At 35.0% G+C, this 19208-nt stretch overlaps 1 protein-coding gene across 1 annotated transcript; it reads left to right on the top strand.

Moving 5' to 3' along the window:
• Window positions 1-1496: 1496 nt before the first annotated feature.
• On the top strand, window positions 1497-4212 carry LOC110027794 (UPF0496 protein At3g19330-like). Its single transcript, XM_020729360.1, has 2 exons — window positions 1497-2943; window positions 3035-4212. Exon 1 carries the CDS (start codon window positions 1676-1678, stop codon window positions 2837-2839), a length of 1164 nt encoding a protein of 387 aa, XP_020585019.1. The 5' UTR covers window positions 1497-1675; the 3' UTR covers window positions 2840-2943; window positions 3035-4212.
• The last annotated feature ends 14996 nt before the right edge of the window (window positions 4213-19208 follow it).

Here is a 19208-nt window from a genome sequence, read left to right as displayed (position 1 = left end):
TCAGAAAATGGTATGGAAGTAGATCTTGCTAAAATTCAAGTGATCGCTAATTTACCTTATCCAACAAATGTAAGGGAAATTAAGAGTTTATTAGAACATGTTGGATTATACAGGCGATATATTAAGGACTTTTCTAAGAGTATGTCATTCATGAAATTTAGTGCAAATAAATAGGGAAATATACTTTGTTGAATGCAGAATTAGAGATTTTAAAGTGACAGATTAAAATCCACAATTTGGTCTAGTTGATTGGAAACTAATGCGAGATTGTTAGCCCTCAGGGGAGGAAGTAGTGGGAACTCTGGAGTGGCAGCCGGTATTCACTCAGTCTAAATACGAAATTAAGGACCAAACTCTGGATTAGTCAATGTTATTTATAGCACTCGGAAGAGGATAAAGAATATGATTGCTCTTATTTTACACAAAATAGTTTTTATATATATTTTCGAATGCTTTTAATTTTTTCACAATTCATATGCTCATTGTAAGGTAAAAGATGCTTTCTTAAATTTGAACTTTCCGTCAAGAAAAATTTCGTTTAGTTTTCGTAATTTTACTTTTGAAAGTTTAGTTTTTGGTTTAGTTAACTTTGTCTTTCAACTGTATTTTAAATAGCATTCACTTTAGAAATTAATATTCAAACTTCGCACATTACCTTTTTTTAGTTTAAATTATAAATATAATCTAAGAACTATTTAGAGGCATTTTCAACTTCTTTGTTGGATCGATATATTGGACTCCATTAAAGTCATTTATTACTTGGCGGTTACATATACTTGCGTTATTTTTAAACGAGAATTTGACAGTTTAAAAGAGTTTTAAAAATATATTATTTTTTATTAAAGTTGTTTTTGCTGGGATCACATTGCATATTTATTATTATATCTGTCGTGTGTATTTTGTAATTTTAAAAAATATTACAAAATTAACACACTAAATATGCCCGCATGAGTATTGTACCTAAATCTCTGGTTATGAAATTTTCATGTGATTTTCTTTGTATGAAAATCTAAGAAAACATAAATTTCTGAATCCTCTATAAACAAAACTACTACAATATTTTCTTTTATTTTCTGTATTTTTATTTGTCATTTTACTCTTTCTCTAAGTTATTTAACATCTTAATCTTAAGGTTATTCATGTGATCTAATGAGAACAAGTCATGCAGAATAGGGCAATAAAATAGATAAATAGAGTGACGACTCCTTCCTACAATAATGACAAATCAACGACACGACAATGAGAATCCAACAATAATGACAAATCAACGACACGACAATGAGAATTGGCGGCGACAATGACAATTATGCTCACTGTCGACTATCTACGCAACCCTCCATTTTTCATATTCGGAACTTGGGATCGGTAATGACAATCTTAGATATTCATATTTAAAATATATTTAAATACTTGTTTCTATTATTATTTTATATCTTTATTATAGGAAATATTTGGATTCAAATCTTACATTCATATTCATTTCCTTTATAATGAGTCGAAGGGTCGATAGACGAAAATTGCATAATGTCATCACCGGCGGCGGCGTTTGAAGATGTTCGGCCTGTAGAAAACTCACCTAGGAAATGTGAAAAGACTCGTTACCGAAAAGTTTTCTCTCAAGTTTATGCTTGGAAGACAGTACAGCGTACCTTGCAGGATTTAGAGACAGCAAGGCATGTCTTCTTCAGCGCCGGACTGCAGCGGTTCTGGAGTAGAAGGCCAAGATGATGGAAAGAAATTGAAGAGAGCGGCTTCAAGTCCTTCCTCAAGTTGCGGAGCACGTAACTCATCGGCCTCGACAGAAAACTCCCCCTCTGCAGTTACTATCAACCTCAGACGAGAGTACACCCGTGCCGTTCAGACCAACTCCTACAACGAGATGTGGTCGATAATCCACCGTCCAAATGGACAAGGAGAGGTAGAGGGCGGTGGTGAGGAGATTCTCAGGCCTGATCGGGCTTCCGTCGAGGAGGTCATCCGCTTGGCTCGACCAACTCGTCTCACCCGCCTCGTATCCCGTTATCTCGAAAGCAGCGAGCTGGCCTCTGACCTATTAGTCTCGCTCCGACGCTCCGTAGACCTTGCCCGCGAAATCTATGCTCCGATTTCCTTGCTTCTGGAAGTTCTCCCTGCCGCTTCCCCGATCCCCTCGCCGGCGCAATCCGTTCGTCCACTTCTGTCCTTACCGCAGTGCGACTGTGCTTTCGACGCATTCGTCGACTTTGACCGCCGGGAGAATCCCTTCCAATGCGACGTGGACGGCTTCGGTGACATCCGTGACTCTTTCGCCGTTCTGAAGCAGCAGCTTGGACTGCGTCTACTGAAAGCCCGACGTAGGCATCGCTTCCTTCGCCAGGCCACCATCGCCTCTGCGACATGCCTAGTGTTGTCGGTCACGGGGGCCGTTGCAACTGCGCTTGTCCTCGCCAGCCATGCGCTACTGGCGGTTGCGGCGTTTGGGCCCGTGGCGTTGTGCTGCGGTGGTAGTGATGTGCTGGCTGGAAGGAGGCGGCATCAGAAGGAGCGGATAGATGGGACGGACGAGGCCGCGAGGGAGACTTACGTGCTGGATAAACATATTAGCACGGTTGAGCGGCTGGTAGCGAGGTTGCACGCGACGGTGGAGAGCGATAAGGTTTTGGTGCGGCTGGGGCTTGAGCGAGGCCGGGGTCAGATTTACCCCATCCAAGAAGTGGTGCGCCAGATTCGGAAGAACCATTCAAGCTTCCGACATCAGCTGACGGATCTCGACGAGCACGTCTGCCTCTGTATGGCTGCACTCAACCGTCTCAGGAGCCTTCTTTTCCACCAAATAAACCATTTCAAATCAACTGGCTAAGATCATTGGAATATGGAAGGCGACGGATTTAGTAGCTTTTATCGACCCCATTTATTTCAACTACTGCTTCCATTATTCAATGCTTCAACTCCCTTTCAAATAAGGTAGCTTCTGATTTTACTCCTTTGATCGAAGAAACAGTTTTTAGAATTTCATTTTCACTGCTATTTCTCTTTTTTCTCTTATGTTTTACAGACATGAACATAACTCAAACATCGCCGTATTCTCGGCTTCTTTTTTACCGTATCCAATGGGCTGAGGTTTTCTTACTCTGGAGCTCGCGATTGTCGAGGCTTGAACAAGTGTTTTTGAAGAACTACTGAATAGCGAACCTACAGGAGATTGAACAGCGTTTCTTAATTCAGAGAGAGGGTTGATATTCTCGGGACAAGGAAGTTAAAGCTATATTTTATGTTATGGACAGATCTTCGGCATACTTTTGATGTGATTAAAGCTTGCAACTCAGATAAGCGCGACTAAACCATTGTTAGCTTTATGATGGTTAGAAAGGCGTTCTTTTACTTGAATTAACAAATAGATTTAATCATTTTGATTGTAGGCAATCTAGTTGACAAGTATTGTTAACTAATCATCTACTTTTTAGCAAGTTAGTTTGATTCATGTACAATGAGAAGCTATCTCAGTGAACTTGATGGCAGTGAAGGGTTTAAATTACAATTTCAAATTCATTAACACTAAGGAAAGCTTGTAGCATGCTTTCAGGACAACATAGCCTTGGTCAGGCCCAATCTATTATTAATTTGTTGCAAATTTCTTGGGTCTAGATGATGTGGTGGCGGGCTTTAATTTGTCCTAGGAGATAGAGCTGACCCATGTTGGATTGTCTTACCACCAGATATGCCAATTTGAAAGCTTCATCCAGTTGGGTAGTTTGAGAGAAGTTCATGCCATATGATTTATTTTTGAAAATAATGACACTGTCAATCTCTTGGAGGAGGCAGTCAATGAGCCCTTTGAAGCACCTAAGAGCAATGGGATAAAGCAACAAAGGGAGATAATAGAAAGAGAGAAATTTGGTGATGGAGTTCAGGGGAGAGTGATGGATTGTGTCGGCAGAGTCCAAGGTGTGTCATTGAGCTTCGAATTGTGACATTAGTATGTTGATGTTGATTTCATGGTGTTTATTTTGTATCCGTTCATTTAGCTATTAATTTGGCTGGGCAGAGTTCCAGGTGTGATCAAACATGCTTGACTGTCCTGCTTCTAGACTGGAGTGGTCAGTGGTATCTCCACCTTCAGCCCCATAATTGTTAGATTTCTTGATGCTTTAAATATTCAGTTAGAACCATTGCTCAATATATGATGAACGCTTGCATTGTATTGTTGCAGTAATAAAATTGTAGATTTACTCTTTGCGCTGTATTAATTGCTTTTAAAAAATTTGGAAAAAGACAGCAATGATGCGCTTAATATCAAAATATTCTATGTTGTTCTTACGAATCAATGAAGGTCCTTACTTCAGCATGAAATCCAAAAAGAAGAGAGCATAATGTTGAGGTTTTGCGAGTCTCATAACGTAGTTGAGATCTTCTTAAATAAGAAACATAAATATATTATTAACGTTTCCATACATAGTTAGGACCTTTGCGAAGGCTCTGTGGGGTTATGATGATAGTTGACAGCAAGGACTAATGAACATTCATGCCACATAAGCTTCAAGTTGGCATATCATAATCTCTACAAAATAGGATGCCATTCTAATGCTAGCTAGATAATTATGATATTAAGTAAACTCCATTAATGGGAGAAGTCATACAAGTTGTCACATGGTTTAAAATAAATTCTGTGAATAAATGTTCTAACGTTTGGAATGTCTATTAATACTGTTTGTTAGTTTACGGTTGAACTGTTGTACTAGAATTCAATTGAGCTCTTAAAACTATTTGAATCTTTTCCATAATGATAAATTGCGTGCCTTTATGGTGAGTTAAGCAACATAGCCATCAAACTCATCAAGCGCCTCCTTTCCTTTCTTCTCCTACTATACACTATAAACTGCAAAATATTATAGCGAAGAAAGAGATGAAAAGGGAAAGCAAGTTAAATAGCAGCCATTAAAGATGAGTACGAATAGCGAAGCAACTTAACCTACTTTGTAACTTCTGCGAAAAAACTGCATTTTGAATGCACTTAAGAAAATACTGAACATACTATGATTTCTGTTCATTTTCATTTTAGCATGATATTGTATCTGTAATCTTGGAGTTCCTCGGTGCAGTACTTAAAACCATAGCTTCCTCTAATGATATTATACTACATAGGTATCCAGACCTTTTTTGGATAATTGGCCCTCCTAAAAACTCTTATTATTTTAGTTCTCTTGCGTTTACAAATCCATTATTGTCATTAAAATGTTGTAATTTCGTGGTGTGTGGAATATTTAATAAAAATATGTCAAATTATCCAAAAATTCAAATTTACAATTCCACCATGCATCTGCTAAAGCCCCTAATTTTAAACTTTAATTTAAAAATTTGTCCGCAGCATTCCTATGCTTTAATCATCATCTTGCTATATAAAATGGCTGAACTTAGATTTGGATTATGGTTCACTGTTATTGTTTGCGGTTGTGTTATTCCATTCTTGATATATATATTGTATTTTTGGCGAAATATTGACCATGAGATTAACTGCTAGGGCTATGATTTTGTCATCACATCAGCGGATACGAAATGCCTGCTCAAGAAATAATTTGTAACTTCTTATGAATGACTAGTTATATGGCTTGCTATCTTTAACCAAGAAAAGCATGGCGTCTCTTTGTTTCTATTGGTTCTTCATAATGTTACTTGCTTAAAGAGCTCACGTTTGTCCTGCTTAAATTTGTAAATGAACACAAACTGAAATTGAGAGGGAAGTTATAATACTCTTAAAATTTTTCGGATGTAAAATTTGGAAGTGTTGCCTTCTATACCTTTCTATCAATCAACTAGAGTAAATATGTTGAAAACAATTGGCAATGAGCATGATAACAGACAATCCACGCCTAAATAAATTCAACTACCAATGCTGACCAAATATGGCCCGTCTGTGAAAAGAGCTGCGTCAGCATTCGAAATATCAAAAGTTTTTTTTTTGTAAGTAAATGCGAAGGCAACGATCTGCTACTGATGCGATGTCTGCGATTCAAGCCTAAATCACCTTGACGACGTCGCAATAGACCCGGCGTCAATCAATAACAAAAAGGACTGTTCTGGTGAGTCTGAAATAACAATAATACTCTAGAATGATGCTCATATTGTCTGGGTACCAGCACATGTGAAGAATTAATTTTGCCTATGAGAATGAAACTTTATACGCACGCACATATTAGGATTAATACTATTTAATTAATTATATGTTTATTTAAAAAAAAAAAAAGAGAAGAGAAAATCACAGTTATCAAATAATTAGACTAAATCATTAATTATATGTTTATTTAAAAAAAAAAAAGAGGAGAAAATCACAGTTATCAAATAATTAGACTAAATCAGCTGCACATAATATTTTTTACTTTGGTCGTGCAAGCCTTCCATCCGTCTATCCCAGCCAAGCCCCAATACACTTCCAGCTGATTCCCTCACCAAACCGTGCTCTCATCTCCACTGCCCTCGCTTGCAACAACCACTTCTCCTTTTCTCTATCCAGCAGAAAACCGAAGCCCAGCTCTCTCACAACCCCAAGCAGCCTCCCTCCGGCAGCCCTCTCCTGATGACCTGCACAAGACTGAAATTATGCTGCAACTCCGGTCTACACCTGAGCCTGTCCCTCTACCTTCTCATTCGTTCCAGCCAACACCCCTACAGCTTCCGCTCAACCGTCGAGCTCCTCTCTGGCGAGCTCACCCTTCCTTTTCTTTTTCCGAACCCACAGGCTTCCCCGCTCCGGCGAAACTCAGCAAAGCATCCCTGTCTTCCCTATCAACCTTGTCGCAATCCAGCCTCCACCCCTTCCAGTGACTTGCATTATCTCTTGTTTCCTCCAGCTTTCTCCCATTCTGACTCACACACTCTCATTCTTCGACCCTGCACATCGCAGCAATCACTTGCCGTACATCCCGTCTCTTCCTTCCAGCAACCTCAGGCCGCCGAAGATTGGTCAACTCCAGTTCGACAGCAGCCAAAGGTAAAACAAGAAAGCAATGTGTTTTGGTTGCTGTTGTCAACTTGTTATATGATTAAATTTTTGCTCAATCCTTATCAAAATTTGCTACCCGTAGCCCGTTTATGTGGAATCAAATTTAAGACTAGGAAACTATATTTTAGTTTGCCATTACTTGATGTGTTTGTGTGTCTATATATATATATATATATAGAGAGAGAGAGAGAGAGAGAGAGAGAGATTGCAATACATACCGGTTCTGCAAAATTAATGTTGCCATTTTGGCTATACATTGTTTATGGAGAAATGAGATTTAGAACTTTGCAGGTTTAAGGGTTTGCTATTTTTGCTAATTAATAAAAGGTATATATGTGCACACATAAGCAGTAAGATTAAAAATCAGAAAAGCTTAAACAAAAAAAATGATACATTGTAAATAAGATTAAAAATATAAATTAATAGTAATATATATATATGTATATATTCTGCAGGTTAGTTGTCGTTTTGCCTTTATATTGTTATCGACCTTGTGTGCAGGCATAAGCCTAAACTCATTGAGTACTTACACATGCATTTCTTTGCACGGTGGGGAAATTCTGTTTTGTATTGTATATATTCTGCAGGTTAGTTGTCGTTTTGCCTCTATATTGTTATCGACCTCGTGTGCAGGCATAAATGCCTAAACTCATTCAGTACTTGCACATCCATTTCTTTGCACGGTGGGGAAATTCTGTTTTGTATATTTGTTTTTTGTGCAAGTAGTATCAACACATTTCTTTACGTGGTGACGACGAGCCAGGCTGCCAATTACGTACTATTACACACATTTCATTATATGGCAGGTAATACCATTTTAGGTTATGGCACAAATGACCCATACATATATATTTCTTTGCGTGGTGAGTTGATATGTCTCGGGTAAGCACCTCGCTAGTGATGGAAGGAATGTCGAAATACTGCTGAAATATTGTCAAACTTGTGACTCAGAAGGGAACTTAAAAAGAGGCTAAACAGAACTCAAACAAGAATCAAATAAAAACTCAAGTTGTACCTCTAAGAACTTAAATAAATGCAAAAATAATAAAATATAGCAACCAAAATAATTACGAGCAAAGAAATGAATATCAAAATGATTTTGAAATGAAACTTACTGGGGACTTCTGAAAGGCAGGTCCGCTAGGAGCACTAGTAAGATCCATTCAATCAGATGCACGCCCAGGAAAAAATGAATGAGAAGTGAAATGCGCCATGACACATCCCTCTTATATGGAGGAAAAAATAGTCAGCCATAAAAATCGAAAACAACAAAATAAAAATCGTCATTTCACAATATACTCATCAGATTCTCATCCATCTCCTACGCGCCAGTCACATAAACTAAAAATCGTCATTCACAATATATTCATTACATTCTCATCCATCTCCTACGCGCCAGTCACATAAACGGGCATAAGGCAAACTTTGTAATAATGCACTTCTCGAGATTATTTTCAACTCAAATTCACCACCTCAAAATTGATGAAAAAACACATACACTCAATCAATTTTAAATAGATTTAAAACGTGTCACAAGCTAAAATCTCTAATACCTTGAGATCCGTGCAAATGCACTGTGATGCATACACATCACAAAATACTCACATTTGCTCTGACAAGTGTGCCGATCGTTCAATTATATGGTCCAAGAATGTAGTGCCGACAAGGGGCTCTCTCTATATGGGATAGAGTCGTAAGTTCTATTTTTGGCCAGTCTGATCATCATTTTTTTGCTGGGAGTGTAGTTGACAAAATTAAGCCCTAAACTCAATCCTTCTCCCAATAAGGATTGGATTTAATAGGATTAACACATTTTCAATAGTCAAACCACTAAATTTAATTATAAAATAAGCATTTTAATATCGAACTCCATGATGATAATCGTGTTGATAGTAAATCTCAAATGAAGGGGTCTATTTATAAAATCAAATTATAAAATTTTAGAATTTGGAAATTTTATGTTTCAAATATTAAAAAAATTTTATCCACCAGTCACACCAATTTATCGAGGGTGAAAAATCTAAGATTAATCTTAGGTCACAAAGAACAATTGTCATATTATTTATACCACTAAATTATACTCAAAACAATCTTGCACCAATAAGAACGTGACACATGTCATCTATCTGTGTGGTTTAGCCAAACAGCTCCACAGTAAGAAGTTACAACTTGATACCTTTTAACTCGTGGTTTGGTTAATATGTTTTATTGGTGATTTGGCCAAAAGGCTCTATTAGACAGTTTGGTCGCTAGGCTTCATCAGATTATTTGACCAATATGTTATATGAAATAATTTTGTAGATCATGCTTCAAAATATTATGATTAATGTTATTGGCCATAAGTTCCCCAATGCCTTTGATTATTTAAGTTGTGAGCAATAGGCTATGCCTAATAGGGAACAAAGCCCTTCGTTAGTGTGTCTACAAGGTTCCATTGGACGAAGCAAGCCATCACTACTGATGAGAATCTTTCTATCTGGTTTGATTAACTACAACTTAGACCAAGTAGATTAAGGACCTTCTAAATTTGGGATGACGAAACCAGAGATCTTAATCGGGTTTATCATCATTTCCTCAACATTCACTTTGAGCCAATAGTGATAATTTCATAATTTAAAATTTAAAATTTGTTGCTACTATATACTAAATTTGAATACTAAGCGCCTAATTACTCTTCTAAATTGAATCTGCTCTCCTATTATCTTAAGGGGGTAATTTACTATAGAGGCTTGTGCCTATAGGAAACCTCGAATCTCAGATTTAGCTGGGCAGTGCCTTGTCCACCATTTCATCTGTCTTATGAGAATTTTGCTCAGAATCTCATGGTAAACTCCATTACTTCAATTCTCATGTTCTTTTTTTTTTTGTGGGAGGACGTGGCAGTCAACTTTTCGAAGCCCACAAGAAATTCTAATTTTTATATCACATTGGAGGAAAGAAAAATTTTAAGATTTTTTACATGCATAGCACTCCAAACATTCGTATTTACATATCTCATGCTCTAAGCTTTTAATTTACTTATTAAGCACTCAGATTTTTTCCAAGTCACAGAATTAGCTCCCCGTTACTTTCGGTCTTCCACACCGACACCATGTATGCTAGCATTTGCTTCATTATGCACAAACTCCACTTTTGATGCCTGTATGAAGCCCCCATCTCCATTACCTGAACATGCGAAGCAATCACATGCACACCCTTCATCTCTACTGCTCCAACTTCTTTTCTTCAAACTGAAACTTTTAAGTGAGTGACCTTCCCATCTCCATTGCATGAATTGCCCCTCTTATCTCAGCTTTAAGGAAGCATGGAGGGGAGATGTAGGCTGATGCATGGTACTTTTCTCCTTCGGCGCTCAGTTGAAATCTTTCAGCCATTTGTATTTGGGGTTTTTTACTTGCATCCCACTTCTCACCTTCTCCAGTCCGCAACTTTAAGTAAGCATGGAGAATACTCCTTCGACTTCATTCTCACCGAAATATTTTAAAATTTATATCTGAGGTTTTCACATATATAGCACTTCTCATTTTGTATTTTCTACAATAAATCAAACACATGTGGGTTTCTTATTTTTATTGAAAATTGCGTCCTGTGAATGAAAGACAAGGTGGACGACAAGAACAATTAGAAATTTAGGTGTAACATTTATGACACAAATCTAAAAATATACAATAGTCAAGATCTTTTAAATTCATGATTTTTACATATCTATAATAAAGTAACACATATCTGATTCATGATGATAAAATTTAATCATAAAGAAATTTGTTTTTGTAGAGATGGAGTCTCTCTTTAATCTCTTGAAACTTTTTATACTTTCTGATGGAGGGAAATGTACATGGTGTGTTTGAAAGAGAGAGGACTCATTCTCTGAATTATGTTCAATTTAACCATCATCCATCAAGAGGGTTACTAACAAATAAGATTTATGATAATTTAATAAATTAATTGATTTTATTGTTAAAATCAACAGCATAAGTTAGTAACTTTTTTTTTTCATTTTAGGGGTTACATGAGTTACAAAAATAAATACCATAAGTTATCAAAAGTTATGACATAAGTTATCAAATAAATAACATAAGTTTTTGTGACTTATAAAATGAATAACTTAAGTTATCATTTATTATGACATAAGTTATGAGTTAAAAAAATAAATAACTTAAAAATAAATAAGTTATAAAAAATAAATAGGTTAAGTTATCATTTATTATGACATAAGTTATGAGTTAAGAAAATAAATAACTTATATTATCATGAGTTCAAAATAAATAACTTAAGTTATCAAAATAAATCTGATAAGTTATAAAATTAAATGTGAGCCACAAATAAAAATGTAATATTCTCCTTCTTGGCTCACTTAATTTTAATAGTGCATAAAATACTACACAAAATGTAAGATAAATTCTTCTTTATATTGGTTAAATCATAAATTATTTAATAAGTATAAAATTAATATGAATCATGGCAATTGTGCATCAATTTATCGACACAGTCCCTTCCATGTATCACAATATCCTTCCATTCGACACAGTCCCTTCCATGTATCACAATATCAATTACATATTTAGCGTAATAAGAATTAACATTATGACCTCATAATGTCTATTAAAAGACAAATCTTGTTGAAAATCATGTAACATAAAGTGTACATTAACAATAAAAATAAGATTTATAAATATAAGAAACAAGAAAATTGAGCCCAAAGTGTCAAAATACAAAGATGTGAAAACTAATAAAGGGTTTTGGTAATGCTCATTCTCACGACATGTTCGTTAAATATTTTCGGTGGCAACCCTTTCGTTAAAGGATCTACAGTCATGAGATTGGTGCTAATATGCTCAATTGGCACTCTGTGTTTCTGAACTTTTTCTTTAACAGCAAAGTATTTTAATTCCACGTGTTTAACACCTTTGGAATACTTGTCATTTTTGGAAAAGAAAACTGATACGAAGTTATCACAAAAAATTTTCAGTGGCTTGACAATACTGTTGACAATTCCAAGTCCTTAAATAAAATTCCACAGCCATAAACTCTGAATTGTAGCTTTGAAGAAAGCCACAAATTTAGCTTCTATAGTGGAAGCAACCTGTGATAGTCTGCTTCACACTTTTCCATGAGATTGTTCCTTCAACCAAAAGGAACAGATAGCCAAATATTGATTTTCTGATATCAACACATCCAACAAAATCTGAATTTGAATATCCTATCACTTAAAGATCTTTAGATCTTCTATAAGTTAGCATGTGATCATTTGTTCCTTGTAGATACCTCAAAACTTTCTTTGCAGCTTTCCAATGATCTATTCCTAGATTACTTTGATACCTGCCCAGCATCCCGACAACAAAGCTAATTTCTGGTCTGGTACAAGTTTGAGCATACATTAAGCTTCCAAAAATAGATGCATAAGGAAATTCTTCCATTTGTTTACATTCCAAATTATTCTTTGGACATTGCATAAGGCTGAATTTATCTCCTTTTTGAATTGGAACAACACTTGCTAAGCTCCCTTCTATATTGACTCTCTTAAGAACTCTTTCAATATATGTTTTCTGAGACAACCCTAACAATCCTTGTGATCTATCAAAAAATATTTCAATTACAATGACATAGGATTCTTCACTCGTATCATTCATTTCAAAATTCTTAGAAAGAAAATTCTTGGTTTCATATAATAAACCAAGATCATTAGTAGTCAGAAAGATGTCATCAACTTACAGAATTAGAAATATGATATTGCTCTGACTGACCTTTAAATATATACAGTGATCAACAGTGTTTTCTTTAAATCCGAAGGATGTGATGGTATCATTGAACTTAAGATAACATTGTCCGGAAGCTTGCTTGAGTCTTTATATTGATTTCATAAGTTTACACATCATGTGTTCTTTTCCTTCAACTGAAAATCCTTCAGGTTGACTCATGTAGACCTCTTCATCTAAATTCCCATTCAGAAAGACAATTTTCACATCCATTTAATGCAACTCCAAATTAAAATGAGCTATTATTGTCATGATAATTCTAAATGAATCTTTCTTAGAAATCAGACAAAATGTTTCTTTATAGTTGATGCCATCTTTCTGAGTGAAACATTTGACAAAAAGTCTGGCTTTATATCATTCAATATTGTCATTTGAGTTGTGCTTAGTCTTAAAGACCCATTTACACTCGACTCTTTTACAACCTTCAGGCAATTCAACGACATCCCAAACTTTGTTATAATCCATCGATTTCAACTCATCTTTCATTTCATCTAACCCTTTAGAAGATTTTGCACTTTCATTAGCTTGTGAAAATGAAAATGGATCTTCATTGACTCTCAAGTCAAATTCAGACTCGTGTAGATAAATCACATAATCATCAGAAATGGCATACCATTTTTGTCTTTGAGACTTTCTAGGTGCTACTTCATGTGGTTCATCTAATGCAGGTTCATTAGTGACAATTTCATTGTGGGATTTCATTGTGGGGTATTTGGGGTATTTGATCATATATTTGTTGTTCTTGTAAGTTATCAAACTATTCAACAACTGTAAGAATAACAAGTTGAGAAAAAAATTTTGGGTAAAAGAACTTAAACCTAATTTCTTGGATCTCCACCTTACATGATTCCAAACTCCCACTAACTTCACCATTTTCAATGAACTTGGCATTTTCAGCTTCAATAATTCTTCAGCTTCAATAAGCTTCAATAATTCTTGTATTGTAGTTAGGACAATAAAATCTATACCCTTTAGATTTTTTTGGATAACCAATGAAAAAACCACTGGTTGTTTTTTAGTACAATTTCTTTTCATGTAGTATATATAACCTTATTTCTGCTGGGCAACCCCAAACACGTAGGTGCCTTAAACTAGGTTTCCTTCCTGTCCGCAGTTCAAAAGGAGTCTTTAGAGCTACCTTACTAGGAATCCTATTTAACAAATATGCAGCGTCTTTAAAGCATGCATCTATAATGATAAGGGTAAATAAGAATTACTCATCATACTCCTAACCATTTACACTAAAGTACGTTTCGCCTTTCTGCAACACCATTTTGTTGTGGTGTTCCTGACATAGTGTATTAAGTACATATGCCATTGGTTTGAAGGAATTTAACAAATGGACCTGGACATTGTCCAATTTCATTGTAACTTCCATAATATTCATCGCCTCTATCAGACCTGATAATTTTCACTTTTCTATCTAATTATCTCTCAACCTCAATTATATACACCTTTAAGGCATCTATAGCTTGAAACTTTTGATGCAATAGGTAGGCATACACATAAAGTGAAAAATTATCAATAAAGGTGATAAAATATTTCTCTTCACCAAAAGATAGAACATTAAAAGGTCCCCAAATATCAGTCTGTATAATTTCAAGGAGTTGTATGCTTCTTGTGGTGGCTTTCTTAAGTGTGTAAGTTGTGTGTTTTCCTTTAATACAATTCACACAGATGTCAAAATCAGTAAAATCCAATGCATTAAGGATTTCATTATTTACTAATTTTTCAATTCTTTCTTTGAATATATGACTCAAACGTTTATATCACAAATAAGCTGAACTTTCATTCATAAAATCATGTTTAATACCAATATTATGATGCAAAGTTATGAGAGTCTCAGCAAAATGTTATCAAGTTTAAGCTTATATAAGACATCACAAAGAATACAAGGACCTATGAGATGATTGTTTCTAAACAAACTGAAACAACCATTTCTAAATTTAAAGGAGTATCCGATAGAATCAAGTTTAGACAATGAAATTAAATTACGAGAAACTGAAGGGACATAAAGTGTTTGAAAAAGTTCTAAATGATGTCCACTATCTAAAATCAACTGATTGGTTCCAATAGTTTCAACTGGTGCTTTGACTCGGTTTCTCATGAAGACAAACTTTTCATTTGGTTTTATGATTTGGGTTTTTTATGATTTGGGTTTTGGGTTGTAAAGAATCCCTGCATCGTATTAAAAACATGAGTGGTACAACCATAATCAATCCAACAGGTATTATAAGAAACTTTTGCCAAATTTGATTCGAAACATACATAAACACAAGGTTTAACTTTCATTTTGAACTAGTCTTTGTGCTTTTGACACTCATTTTGATAGTGTCCAGGCTTTCTGCAAAAGTGGTACTTAATTCCTTTATGTTGCTCTTTGTGAAGTAGGGCAGATAACACATTAATCTTTTGTGGTTCTTTCTTGCCCTTTCCATTCTTCTTTCCAAGCTTCTTTACAACTCTTCTTTGATGACCCATGAGATTAATGGAGTGATTTATTCCTTTCTTAAGCATTGCTTCCTTTTGAATGAGCATACATTATAGTTCATTCACATTCCACTTATCTTTCACTTATCACATTCCACTTATCTTTCATAGTATTGTAGTTCATGTGAAATGAACCATGCTCAGGAGGCAAGGAGTAAATGGTAAATTGCACAAGGAAATTTTCATTACTTCCATTTCCAGGGTCTTAAGTCTTGCTGTTATGTTCGTCATTTCAATGACATGCTCATGCATAGTATGAGAACCATCAAATTTTATGTTTATGTTGGTTAACGTACTCGGATCTTGTTCTATTCGAAAAAAAATTATTAGCAGAGTTAGACTGAGAACAATTCTCAGCAAATTTCATAACTTCCTTAGCACTTTCAATTTCAGAAAATGTACACTTTATGATGTTTGCTACAATCATTCACATAAACATTAAACTTAATTTGTTTGATTTTTCCCAAGCTTTATAGAAAGATGTTGTTCAGTAATGTTAGAATCAGTAAGAGCAGGGGGTTTCTCAGTTGTGAGTGTCAAATAAAGGTGATAGATTGGTTGACCCTTTAACCCATTATGTTTCAATCATCTAAACATATTCATCAGGATCAAAATTACCCATTTTTCCCTTTGGTTAATTCTAAATTTTGATTAAGGCACCAAAATCTTAAATTACCACTTTAACCTTAGGGCTCTCCAACTCATAACTCATTAAGCATAACTCAAATGACTTTTAAAAATTACAGAGTTCCCTTTCCCTAGAGGAATTAGAGTATCAGAGGAGAAAATGTGGTCTTCAAAATTTTAATTCAATTTAAATAATCATTTTAACTTGGAAAATAGGATTTTCAAAATTAATTTATTTAATCAATAAAATAAAGTTTTTGGTTTATGAAATAAATTAGTAGAGGTTTCCTTAGGTCAGAGAAACACTTACGCAAAATATCATGATTTATTTGAATTGATTTTTAGTTTAATTTTATAATAATTTATTGATTTAATGATTTAATTTGAATGAAAAAAATGTTTTACTTTAAAAATTATTTTTTAACTTCTTATTAAACCACTCTGAGTCCAGAGAGCTCAGAGAAACAAATTTATATTTTTATTATTTTTAATTTATTTATTATAATTATTTTAATGAGAAAAATAGGAAAGTACATTTTAAGCCTTTTTGGCCTTTAAAAATTTATTTTTAACTTGGAAAAATTAGAAAAAATACTTTAATGGGTCCTAAGTGATCAGGGAACCATTAAGAACTTTTTAAATTTTTTTTTGTATTTTTGAAAAATTTTATTATTTTTAATTATTTTAAATTTAAGACATATGTCAAAAATCAAGTTTTTTTTTATCAAAAATAACTTTTATTTTCCTAAGTTCTTATTATCACAAGAAACTCAGAAAATCACTTTTCATAATTTTCCTAAGTGTATTTAATTTAATATAATTGTTTTTGTACAAAAATACAATGTTTCTAAAAAAACAACTTTAGTGCTTAAACTTAATCAAATAATTTTGAAATTTTTACACTGGATTAACATGATTTTTACACACAATGTGGAATTGATTTTGTCCAATTATTATTAATATTTAATTTATATAAATTAATACAAGATATACAAACTTAATTAAATCTAGAAAACTTAATTAAATATAGAAATGCACAAAATTATTCAAATTATCACAATATTTTTCCTAAACTTCTCTAACTGAAGAAAACCTATTAAAATTTATCCCATATTTCTAAGTGGTGTTTCAATTTATGTAATTAATTTAAGCCAAAATAGACATCTTAGCTTGAAAGTTAGGGTTAAAAGCACAAAGATGCCATCTGACCTTAGAAAAATCAAAGGACAGCCTCAGTCATGAGGAACAAACCCTAAAAATTTCAAGCTATGATGAGCAATGCTTTCTCATAATGAATTAAAATGCCCCGAGAGAGTATTCAATTAATTAAAAATCAAAGAGTCAAAAAATAAATTTTTTTGGTCCACATTATTCTCCTCTGTTCACTTGCAAGAGGGTATTTTTAATATTTTTTATGATTTTTTTATAAAAAGATATGAATTTTTAAAGTTTTGGCATTTAAATAAATCAAGAAAATCCATATTTTTCTACTTATCTATGCGGCGCCACCTCATCCTCGTCCTCTCCGAGCTTTCCACACGGCACTTGGCTATTCAACGCTGCTAGCCACATAGCTGCCACGCATCCCGCTGTTCGCGCACCATCCGTTCATCTGGCTCGATCACGACCGTCCATTGAATAAACATAGAAACAGAAGGCATTCGTTCATCATCGCCAATCTTCCTAACTCGAGAGACTCAAACCTTAAGATCTATCTCGATATTCAACCAAATGCCAATCTTCCTAACTCGAGAGACTTTGAACTTCAAACCTTAAGATCTATCTCGATATTCAACCAAATCACTTTGGGTTTGTTCCTACACCTTCATCTACTCAAGAAGAACACATCCATACGGTTTGAAGAATCAATTTAAGCTCAAATTAGGGTGAGTCCAATGAGCCTCCTGATGAAGTCCTAAGATCAATTTAAATACAGTAAATACGTATGAAGAATCAATTTATGCTCGGATTAGGGTGAGAGCCCAATACCTTGGGAGGCCTTAATCAGATTGTTATAGCAGCTTCGATTGAGTCCAACGAACCTTCTAATGAAGTCTGGGCTAAGGTGAATTATCTAGGTATGATTTCGACCATGGTCGATTTTAGGTGTTGTTCTAGGGCTATGCTAGAGGCTTTTTGTGATGGGGCTTTTGTGGGGAATCAGCTTCTCTCACTCAGTGGATGGTGTGTGCATAATTAATTGAAGTTTGCTGATGTGTGGAGCTGTGGAGAAGTCTGTCATGGTTTTCCTTAAATTTTGAACTAAAAATTGAGCTCTCACAGAGGAATCTAGAGGGGGAAAGTGATAAGCTTGAACTTAGAAATTCTTGGAGAGTGTCTAGATGTAATTGGACAGAGTCTCCCCAAGGCAATTGATTAGTTCATGTTTTGGCCAAGGAGGAGGTGGCTTAAATAGAGGAGGAATGGGTGGTTGTCAGTGCCAATTAATAGGTGCAAAATAATGCTTAGGTGGAGGGTGGTTAAAAAGTGTCAAAGCCAATTGGAGCTAGCCAGCTTGGGTGGGTGCAATTGGGTTTGGATTAATATATTGGGGCTCTCAGTTTTGGCTCCTCTGGCGACTAGGGCGGCTGGTCAGGGCAGGAGAGGTGCCCAGGTGGCTCAGGGACCTCATGAGACCCTGTCACCGCTATTAATTGAGTTGGTGATGGGTTTTGGCAAAGATCTATTTGGCTTAAGCAATTTAGGAAATAAATCCCTTAATTTAAGGACATTTGATCCATGGATCTCCTAGGGTGGGCTAAGTGGGTCTAACCTGGTCACTAGGGTCTAGAAGGTGGTTGCAGAGGCTTTAGTTCAGTCAATTTTGCATGGCTTGGTCAATTTTGGTGCTTAGGCTCAATTTGGGTCAAATTGGCTTAAATTTGGGCTTGTCTTGGGTTAGCCATGATGTTGGTCTCAATTGATTGAGCAACTTGGTGTAGATGATTTTCATAAAGAGTTTATAAAAGATTTGGAGTGAGTTTGAATTGATTTGGAGGTTTAATTTAAAGGAATTTGGACACTTGGTCAATTTTGGGGGTGTTGTGTTAGACTTGGATTTGAGTTGGGCTAGAGTTTGGATAAGGCCCAATTGATATTTCAAATTGGTTGTAAGGATTTTCATGAAGAGTTTTGGATAGAAATTGAGTGGAAATTTTGAGGTTATGGGGTTTAATTTGGTTCAATTTTGGGACATGGTCAATTGGGGAAAAATTGGGGGTTTTGGTCCAAGTTGATTTTGATTGAAATTGAGGCTTGACCAAGGCCAATTAAAGATTAAATTTGATGTGGGTAAATGTTTTAAAGAGTTCATGGTGCAAAATTGGGGTAATTGGATAGATTTGGGGGTTCAATTGAGT

The sequence above is a fragment of the Phalaenopsis equestris genome, unplaced genomic scaffold, assembly GCF_001263595.1.
Source record: "Phalaenopsis equestris unplaced genomic scaffold, ASM126359v1 Scaffold000449, whole genome shotgun sequence".
Taxonomy (NCBI): Eukaryota; Viridiplantae; Streptophyta; class Magnoliopsida; order Asparagales; family Orchidaceae; genus Phalaenopsis; species Phalaenopsis equestris.
This window is presented reverse-complemented; position numbering and strand designations above follow the sequence as displayed.